The sequence below is a fragment of the Egretta garzetta genome, unplaced genomic scaffold, assembly GCF_000687185.1.
Source record: "Egretta garzetta isolate BGI_Z169 unplaced genomic scaffold, ASM68718v1 scaffold311, whole genome shotgun sequence".
NCBI classification, from domain to species: domain Eukaryota; kingdom Metazoa; phylum Chordata; class Aves; order Pelecaniformes; family Ardeidae; genus Egretta; species Egretta garzetta.
Genome location: NW_009258678.1, coordinates 79,215 through 89,997, shown reverse-complemented (window position 1 = coordinate 89,997; position 10,783 = coordinate 79,215). Strand labels below are relative to the sequence as shown.

Genomic DNA, 10,783 nt, shown 5'->3' with positions numbered 1-10,783 from the left:
TCTTCCGAGGGGGAGCTTGTTGCAGCTGGTCTGAAACTGGACTTTCAAAGTCCAACCAAAGTCCTCCGACTGTCAGCAGCTTGTTTACAACAGGAGCCAAAATTGGCAGCAGCCGAAAGAGCAAAAACTGCTCAGGGGACAATTTTGGATCCTTGGTAAGTCAGGCAGCTGCCTGTGACTGATGTCCACCTTTGCTAGCCCCCTGGGACCCACCTGGGAAAACTGGGTGTTACCAGCATCTCAGGTGATGACTTGCTATTAAACACAGGCAGGCCAAAGCGTTCGGGTGCATCCTGGACTTCCCAAATCACCGTCGCTCAGCCTGCAGCCGAGGCAGGGAGGTAGGACCTCTGCCCTGTCTCCAGCTCCACTGCCCTGGCCAAAAACCAGCCATTGCTCTCAGCCGGAGAAGCCCAGCCCCTCTCCTGGATGGCAGGCTACTTGTAGGTGATTTGTCCTCATAAAAACGTAGGTACATGAGTAAGATTTACCATGAGCCACTAGGATAGCCACCGATGTTTCTGCTGCCTACCAGTCCTCATCACAGAGGAGCAGGACTGCCTAGAGCCTGGTGTGCATAGAGACATGTTCTCCAGCTGACATGATTCCTGGTTTCCCCCACTGCTGAAGCCTCAGTTGGCATGGTCTTGCTCCTTTTTAATTAAAAAGCAGGAGAAAAGCATTCGTCGCCACCAGCACATCTCCTTCAGGGCAAGCAGTGGCAGGTACGCGCCGCAGCTCGCCGAGGTGACATCACACGTAGGGAAGGAGCGGCTGAGAGCGGCCGGAGGAACGAGGGCCAGGGCAGGGTGGGAGCCAGGGTGCGGCCTCAGATGGGTGCCTGCTCTGAGGACCTCTGAGGATGCTACGGGGCGCTTCTGCGGCTCCTTCCTTCAACACCCCCCGGGAGCAGGGAGGGAGTTTCTCAGCTCGGTTTTAAAAAACCGTGAGCGCAAGGAGGTGCTGGAATAGGAAAGAGGCACCATCAGCCCCATCTAAACCCTTCCTCGGGAGATTAGATAGCACGTAATCTCCACTCACAATAATAATTACATGGCTTTGCTTGATGTACGTCTCCGTTGTCTCCCCTCATCCAGACACACCAGAGCATGGCCCCGCTTATCTGACAGGCAGCGACAAGGAAGCATCTCCTGCCCATTTTCTTGTTGATTCAGACCAGTGCCTGTAATTTGTTAACATCTCTTCTCCCCTCCAATTTAAATCTCGGGCATGGCAGGCCTCTGTCTAACAATAATACAGGGATTTCAGGGGTATTTATGAGAGGCTTAAAACTTAATCCTACATGAGCAAGGTAAGCCTGCTCTTGGCCTAAAATGCGGCTGAAAAATTCGGTGCCATTGCTACAGCAGGAGAAAAGAGGCATTAACGGCAGTGAGCACCAGCACTGCCGAGCCAACTCCTGCAGCCAGGTTAGGGGACGCAGTGGCAAATTGGGGAACGGAATCAAATAATCATGGAATCATAGAATGCTTTGGGTTGGAAGGGACCCCTAGAGGTCATCTAATCCAACCCCCCTGCAGTGAGCAGGGACACCTTTAACCAGATCAGGTTGCTCAGAGCCCTGTCCAACCTGGCCTGGAATGTTCCCAGGGATGGGGCCTCCACCACCTCTCTGGGCAACGTGTTCCAGTGTTTCACCACCCTCAACGTAAAAAATTTCTTCCTTATATCGAGTCTGAATCTCCCCTTTTTTAAAACATTTAAAACCATCACCCCTTGTCCTATCATAACCAGCCCTACTAAAAAGTCTGTCCCCATCTTTCCTATAGGCCCCCTTTAAGCACTGAACGGCCGCAATCAGGTCCCCCCACAGCCTTCTCTTCTCCAGGCTGAACGCCAACCCTCTCAGCCTGGCCTCATAGCAGAGGGGCTCCAGCCCTCGGATCATTTTTGTGGCCTTCTCTGGACCTGCTCCAGCAGGTCCATGCCCCCAGCTGGGGGCATTTCCCTTGCAGGCCTCGGCATCCTTCCATCTGCTTGCGAGATTGAGGAGTTTTGCCCCATTTCTCCCCATGGTGTTATGTCCAGCAGAATCTCTGCTTTGGCCAAGGCTGGGTGAGAAAATGAGTCCCAGCACAGGTAGTTGGGGGTAACACCTGCGCCAACATACCAGGGCAAAAATATTCAGTTTACTGGGGAAAAAAAGAGTGACTTCGGCCACCTCGCAGGTGGCCAGCCTGCAGTATCCCATGCCACTTGGGCTGCCCGCCCCCAGGAGCAAAAGCAAACCAACCGAGGGAGCAAGGTGGCGAGGCAGTCTGCTCCATCCCAGACGGACCCTGAGAGCCGGCACCAGTATTGCTGCGTGCTGCAACTGTGAACCTGCCCATGGGCACCACAGGCTTTGGCCACCTGGGCATTGATTTACAGGCAGAAATACAAATAAACCTCAGTTCTTGACCTCTACCTAAAGGGTGATGCAACCAAGCTCCAAGGTCACCATATCTTGGTACTGGGAAGACCCCCACGCATATTTTCAGCTTAAGAGACGTGGCCAGGAGGGCAGCATTGCAGAGCGGACATGTCACGCTGGCAGCTCGGCAGACGGATCAGCGACTCGCGTCAACCCTTGTCTCTTATCAGCAGTATCTCAGTTACACCCATGAACCTGGAGCCCTTCATCACCCCAGGGGTGACACAGCTTCACCCTAAAAGCAAGCTCCGCCCTCTGCCCTGCCAGCCCAAATCTCTTGCAGGCTGCGCTGTGGGGCCACAGCTTCCCCAGCATCGCCTTCCATTTGTATGGTCTTTTGGGAAGAGCTGGTGGGAGGACAAAAATGATGCCCAAGCCTGTTTCACGGCAGCAAACTGGAAACCCAGGGGAGGGAGAGGCTTTTGGGCAGGCTGTAATCAGGCCCCCAGACATCAGCAGGGAAAAGCTGGGCCACAAGAGATGGTGACCAGAGCAGCCCCTTGCCACTGCAATGTCAACCTCAGTGGCCATGGAGCTCCACGTGGCACTGGTTGGGCTGGCAGGGACGAGCAAGGGGTAGGGGACACCATGCACGGTGTGGGGACACCTCCTCCAGCCTGAATGGGCTCAGGAGGAAGGGCTCTGCATTTTGGAGACCAAAGACCTTGCTTCCCCAGGGCCACCCAAGGAACAGATGCATTTCTGTGACACCCCAAGTACCACTGGGCACCCCAAGAGAGCTGTGTCCCTCCCCACATCTCCTCTTGACCCTGCACAGGAGGGAAGGGGCTCAGCCCCTGACCGTAGCGCGGACGGCTCTCTTACTTTCTTCTTGCTGCAGTAGATCTGCCACTTCTTCTCCGCCGGCAGCGCGAACATGGCCTCTCTGTGCTTGTCCGTGAGGTCAAGTTCATCCTGGAGAGGGGAAAAAAAAAAACCCCATAAAACATGCAACATGAGTACACAAACGGGTGATTGCACAGACACAGCCTCCCAGCTAAGCAGTGTAAATCAATGTGGGGCCACACCACAGTGCAGCGGTGGCCCCGCAGCATCGCCCCGTGACTATCGATTTGTCAGGGCAATGATGCTAATTCTCATCCTGCTGTTGCTGACCTCCCCCTGACTCCTGGACTACAGCTGGCTGCCGGGAGGACAGGGCTGCAAACCCCTCTGCCTCCTTCCTCCCAGGCAGTGTCTTCATCGCTTTCAAAGGAAGCAAGCGTTTCAGAAAGGACACCCATGAAATTGGTATGGCTGCGTGCAAGAGAGCCTCGCATGGAGGACTGAGAGCTCCGGATGATAGAACACGTCTAAGATAAGCACAGTGAAGAAAAATTCGAATAGGGCTTTTCTTTTTTACCACCCCAGGTAAGTGCTTCACCACTGAGCACCCCAAGTGGTCCAGCCCCTTTCCATCGCCGACACCCTCGGATCATCAAAAATTGGGGTTTTTTTTTGGCTTTTGGTTTGTTTTCCCGTAAGTAAGAATAGAAAGCGCTTTTCCTAATACGTAGAGTTCATAAAGAGGTACATCCTCTCCATCAAAACTGGCCTACGTATTGCCTGGCAGAGACACAGCTGTTTACTGACCGAAATCTTTATTGGTTTATCTGATTTTATTTTAAAGGACACATCCATTTTCAACTTGGAGGCTCGGTTAGCAGCATGTCCTCCACCGGGACGCCCGAGTATTATCAAAGCCTCATCGCTTCCTGGTGCTAGATGTAGGTCAAAGCTTTTATCAGAGAACTAACTAAATAAAACATTCAGGCAGGGCTGGGAGGCTTGTTGCTAAAGCCAACGTTGATCTTACAACCACGGATGTCTCTTAAAATCAGCACTACTGATGACAACCCTTGTGCTGGAGGGTGCAGTGGTGGGAGGGCTGTAGATGCTGTAGAAGGTCACAGGAGAGCCTTGTGTGGCCTCCAGTCAACTCATCCCACCCAGCCAGTGGATTTAATTAAAAGGATGCCCATTAAATATTATACACTTAATTCCAGCAAATAAAAAATGAAAAAAAAAAAAAAAAAAAAAAAAAAATATAAGGGAGATAAAAAAAAAAAAAAAAAAAAAAAAGAAATCATATGGAGACCAACTAACTAAAGCCCATGGTACCGCAAAGGTAAAAACCCCATTTGGTGAAGGCTGAACAAGATGTCTATGGGAAAAGATGGGTCCCTGCATCAGCAAGCCCACAGGCCACAAAGAAATTCAGCTGATCTAAGTAAAGCTCATATTGCACCCAGTAGCCAAGGAAAGGAGCCTTCAGCTATCTTGTAACCCAAACCCAAGGGTCCTCCAGCGCCACACACAGTGACAGGGGGCTGTGGATGGTCCTGAACATCTCAGAAAGGCTTATACATCCACTTCAATTATTAATTTCACTTCCCGATGGAACTGCTCCTCGAAAGGAAAGGTGTCATGGAGCTTCTTCCGCCACATACTCGCGGACGAGCTTTGCCTCTTCCTTGACTTTTTCTCCCGATATTGACTGACTCTTTGAACCCCTGTGCTGCACACAGCTGATGTTGGTGGAGCTCTGGAAGCGGACTTGCAAGACACCCTTACAACAGAAATAAACGTGCTGCCGCAACAGAGGCTTGGAAAAAAGTGAGCCCAATCTGAGACACCTCTCCTCCACCCAGGGAGGAGAACCTGGCTTAGGGACCGCTCCAATGGGCACCGCTTTCAAACCTTCCCACACCCCTACAATCTGGGAGGTCAGGGATTCATATCCAGCAACCGGTCTCCTTCCCAGCCTTGGGCAAGTCTTGTCAGCCTTCCACATCTTGTGCATGTGAGAAACAGAAATTGCACTCCATGTTCTTCTCCCTTTGCATCTCCTCAGGCTATGGAGCCGGTCAGACACCCAAGCTCTGCTTCAGCCCCAGTTCTGCAGGTCTAAAGGTGGCCAACAGGATGACACCCGACACAGGGACTTGGCTGAAATTCAGCTCATTGGAAAAGTACATGTGGGAATGTGGGAGAGGACGAAGGTCTCCTGATAATTATTACCTCTGCTGTGAGGGTTTGAGTGAGTGCAGGAAAATGCTTCCACTGCGACCCCGCATCCCTGCCACGGGAATTTAGGATTCAGGCATGAAAGCACCAGCCACGCACATCTGTACTTAGGTTCTTAGAAAAATATTTATTGAAACTTTCAAAATACTCATACGCTAAAAATACAACTTGTGCAAACGCGAAGATTTATTAACCAAGAAAAAAAATCTAAACGGAGCTGAAGCCTAAGTGGGAGCAAGAAGGAATAAAGCAGAAGAACATATTAGGTGCTGGTACATGACAATGTGCAAACACATCCAAAAAAGGTGTAGAAATGCTTCTGAGCCCCACACTGCACGTTTTGTTGTGCCCCATCTCTAACATGTTCAGTCATTGCAGCCCTGCATCCCTCAGCAACACCTACCTAATGGCATCTTGCAGGGTGCTTGGGAGAGGTGTTTAAATAAATACTACGTGGCACCCAGTGAAAATGAAAATCCTCATAATCAAACAGCAACTATCAACTGTTATTCCAAGCTGTAACAGCAGCTTAAGCGTGAAGAGTCAGCTCTTTGCTGGTTTTATGTGCATGGGGCTTTCCGTGCCCACCTCCAGCCCTTCGTTGATGCTCACCGATGGGTATCTCAGTACTTCTTCGCCCCAAGCAGGCCACTCATAAACTGCCCTTCAAACTCCAAAAGATCCAGAGGGGACAGGAACATCAGCCATTTGCCGGTGGCTCACAGACCATCGTGCAAACACAGCTCCGACAGAACCTTTTGCAATTGCACGGCAGAGTTTGCTGTAACTTGAGAAAAGCCATGCACAACCTCAAACCCCAAACCCATATGTGCCTTCAATTAATCATCATGAGCTTGATAATTAGGTGATTCTAACTGGCAATTAATTTTATAGGCCATTTGCAAGCCATGCACTCCCGCTACAGTGTGATGTTGGCAGCTGCCGAAGAGTGAGAAGATAACCGGGATTCAGTGTCCCTCACCCCTCACTTCAGCCTCACCTTTCACAGCTCTGCCCCTTCCACCTGGCTGCCTCCCATGGCAGGATCTGCCAGCTTTGCTATTTTAAATATTTTTTTGGAATCACGTCAAAGGCACGTAAAATAACAGCCTCATTTTGCTACCAAAAGGAAGTCTCTGCCCAGAGTGTTTTTATTGGAAAGAGATAGGCTCCTATGAAATATTTATCCCGTACAGTTAAACTATTCACCTTTAGATCAGGAAACATGTTTGACATTAAATCTTCATTTGAATATGATTTAAAAAAAAAAACTCATAAGGGAGATTTGATTCTCAGCATGTATTTGCTATTTCTAGGAGGTAAAATACTTCCGTACGGCTTGCTTTGCTGATGGCTCTCTGCTCAAGCCAAGCAAACCTCCTCCTCTCTCCAAGCACAGCAGGAGCTCCAGCGAAGGCAATTCCATGCCATTCTCCTAAAGCTACCATAGAAACATGTGGCTCAGCTCAGCATGCGGGTGAGCAGGATCCCATGGGCCAAGGACGTTTTCATCCCTGCCTACGCCTTTGCCTTGGCAGCGCGTGGGGGGGAGGGGGGAGTGATGGTCCCTACCTGGCCAAGCTGGCAATCACGTGGTATGAGGAGCCCAGGTCACCAGAGGTCCTCTGGTCCAACCCCCTGATCAAGCAGAGCCACCTAGAGCCATCGCCCAGGACAATGTCCAGACAGCTTTTGAGTATCTCCAAGGAGGGAGACTCTACCACCTCTCAGGTCTGTCGTCAAGGTAATCTCCAACCACATTCTGAAGGCAAAGCCAGATTAAGCAGAAAAGCGAGGCACTGCTGCTGCAAAACATGTTTGACCCTCCCAGCAGAGAAGGCATCAAGTCCAGCCCCAGGCTGTTGCAGGGATGCTCCCATCACAATGGCGCAGTCCTTCAGTGCAAGCTCCTGTCCCTGCTGCTTCACCCAAGCCATGGTGGATGTCTTAACAAGCATCTTCCATAGGCTGAGAGCCATGGGCTTTGATGGGGGCAATGGCAGGAAAACAGTGGGATGCTGCAAATCTCTGAACTCAGAAACAACCTCCAGGATGGGCTCTTGGAGCTGGACAAACCCACGTGCTGCCCAGTCATGGTTGCAACGCCCAAGCACAACCATCACTGGTTCTTCCCGTACAGCCCACAGGTCCCACGGGCCACCAAAAATTCTGCAAGAAGTAGCTGGGGAGTAGAGGTTAAGTAAGGGATGATTCCCTTTACAGGGGTCTGCACCTCTGGAATATCTTCAGAGGGGCAGGAAAAAAGATGAAAAACTTAGCAGTTTAATGCACCCTTCTGGCTGATAAATTGTGTAAATGTAATACATGGAGGTGACAGGGGAAAAGAAAGCTTATCCATTGCCATAATTGAAATAAAAATTAATCAAAATTTGCTGGCTTGTTCTGGGTTTATATATCCATACATATGTGTGTTCTGGGTTTATATATTCACACATATGTGTGCATATATATATACACACACACACACATGCACACACATACAGACAGACATCACTGGATCAATAAATGACCAACATAATAAAAAAGAGCAAGTGAATTTACTCCTGATGGATGGATGCACAGAGTTTAGAAACTTCTGTAAGGACCCCAGTGAGACTACAGCACGTAGAGGCAAGATCTCCTGCATCCTCAAATAAAGCAGGAGAGATCCAAGACTGCTGAAAAAAGAAAAAAAAAAATAGAAAGAAAGAAACAAAGCAGGACGTTTTGGTAACATTTGGCATTAACTGGCAGAGCAGGGGAATTAAAAAAATAAATAATGGCCTCTTGGAGCCTGCATCAGCTTCCTTTCTCAGGGGTCATATCGCTTTTTCACTCTCTTCCAGGCATTCTTCTCCAAGTTCATCAATTTGATTTATCCCAGCAGCGTCAAGGGAAACAGCAATCAGCATTTTTCCCCCCATACCTCATCTAATCTTCCGCTGCGCCGAGGCGCTGCCCGCGTGGCAGCTGCCTGCCCGCGACTGCCAGCCCTGGTGGCCACCTGCGCCGGCGGGTGACAAACCTCCACCTGAGAATCCATCGTACGGAGCTCGGTATTTTCTTTTTAAGCTGTTTTCCTAAAGAAACAGACTAATTAATCAGTGGCTGTTGTGGCGTGAGCAACAACCGCCTTCACGTGCATCCTGCACCGCAGGAGGAGCTCCTCTCTCTGCCAACATTTATTTAGGCAATTACAATTCTCCTCATATACAGGTTTATCTTTTTTTTTTTTTTTTTTTAAATAGGAAGGTAGTGAATGAGGTTGTTTATTTTTGGTATTAGTAATAATAATACCTCCTCCCTAGCACACGTCTTCTCAGCCATAGGACCCTGAAAACTTAAAAACAACCTCCCAGACAAACTGCTCCCAGCCAATATTATCACTATATATTTGTAATTTACCTATGGCAACCTGCAGCTGGATTTATAGAACACGAACAAAAGGCAACTATTTATTAATGAATAAGCATAACAGATAGAAGATTTTTATTATTTTTGCCTTCATCACGTAATGAATTTTTTTAATAAAGGAAACTACCCACAGCAAGGGAATTAGCAGCAGCCACAAGGAGCAATGTGCAAGCACTTCAAAGTCGACCTCTTCCCACATTGAATTTTCAGTGCCAGAATGGAAGAGGAAAGACCCCAATCCACCCTGCTCTGCAGTTTTCATTTATTGACCTGAACGCTTTGGACAGACTTAAATAAAATATGTATTCCTTTCTTCTTCTGCGGGAGAGATTATGGCCATCAATAGCTGATTTAGCTCCTCAATAAACTCTAGCTGCAGCCAGTTCATGTTCCCATCAGTTCAAACACCTGAAGCAGACAGCGCATACTGCTTTAATATCATTTCATATAATTAATTATTTTAAAAGGCTAAAGGTTTTAAAGGTGTTCATATTCCAATACTAATGTCTTTTAAAAGAAAAGTATCTACCTAGGTTTCTCAATCTTTTTTGTTGTAATATATATCTATAACCGCATATATACATTTTTCATTATTATTTATTGAGCTTGGCCTTCTGTGACCTTTTCACCGATATCATCTGGAAAACCTTTCTCCCATTTTCATTAACACAGGGTACTTTTACAGCCTGAGCTATTGATCTACGCAGTTTTACCCTGAAGAGCACTCTCAGATCTAGCAGCCCTGCAGGTGGATCACCAGCGCACTTTTTCCACGCAATCATACATAAACCCTGAAAACAAAAACATAAGATGTATCGGCCCATTATTTACTACTGTGATGGCTGAAATGGATTAAATTCAAGTCAACACAGCTGGGCATGACTGCCCTTTGGTGGGTGCACCTTGTACCATAATAAAGCACAGAGCTGGCAAATAAATAAGAAGGTGGTTTCGGATGTGGATTTCCCACCTATTTATGACCCCAAAGAAGCAGCTCCCTTTTCAAGCAGTTTTTAGATGCCACCCTCACTGCTGGTATCCCTGAGAGCTACTGAAGTTGGAAGTCAAACCAATGGGTCAAGCGTGGCTTCAGATGTCCCCTGCCCAACGCGGATGCTCACTGAGGAAAGCTGTGCATGGTTGGCCTGGGGCTAAACCGCTCCAAGGCTTCCCCAGCTTAAGCACTGAAAAGGGGCTGGATGGGGATTAGTGGCTGCAAAGCCCCACACCAACTCGATCCTGAAAACTTCTCCCAAGATCTATCGCTCTGTGCATGGGACCCTAAGGATGTGGCTGAGGGGAGCAGGAGCCAGCTACAGTCTGATGCTGATGGCAATGTAAGATGGAAGTGGACTCCTTCCATATCTGTGGCTTGGGTGGGACAAGTTGTCCTCATTTCCCCACAGCCATGCCTTTGGTCACACCGGGCATCCTAAATGTGGCTTGGGTGGGACAAGTTGTCCTCATTTCCTCACAGCCATGCCTTTGGTCACACCAGGCATCCTAAGGTCATTTTTAAGAACTTGAGCGGGTGCAAAGCAGAGTCACCCTGCGAGGAGGCAATTTCTGGCCAAGGTTTGGCATCCAGCAAGATGCCTAGCACTAGCAGGCATCAGACAGGCTCATAGATGTTAGGGGGAAGGGAAGCTGATCCCTGCAAATAACAGTACTGATTTGAACACTGGAATTGATGGGAATTAGGACCACCGGGCGCTCCGGCAGGATCCTGCCTGCGGGGCTACAGAAAGCCTCAGCTGCCAAAAGCTGACCTTGGTGATGCCTGCACCCTGAGGAATGCCCAGACTCTGCCAGTGACAGAAACTACAGCAGTACGAACAGCTTTCATTGGTATCTGCCAATGGATATGAGGCAGACACGGGCTATTCCCAGCAGGCACGCTTCCTGCTG

General features: G+C 49.0%; 1 protein-coding gene across 1 annotated transcript in view; it reads right to left on the bottom strand.

Moving 5' to 3' along the window:
• DAAM1 (dishevelled associated activator of morphogenesis 1) overlaps nucleotides 1–10,783 on the bottom strand; it is an 81,692-nt gene that overhangs the window by 45,006 nt on the left and 25,903 nt on the right. The window contains 1 exon segment of the mRNA XM_035888667.1: nucleotides 3,260–3,349. Within this exon segment, the coding sequence (XP_035744560.1) occupies nucleotides 3,260–3,349 (90 nt within the window).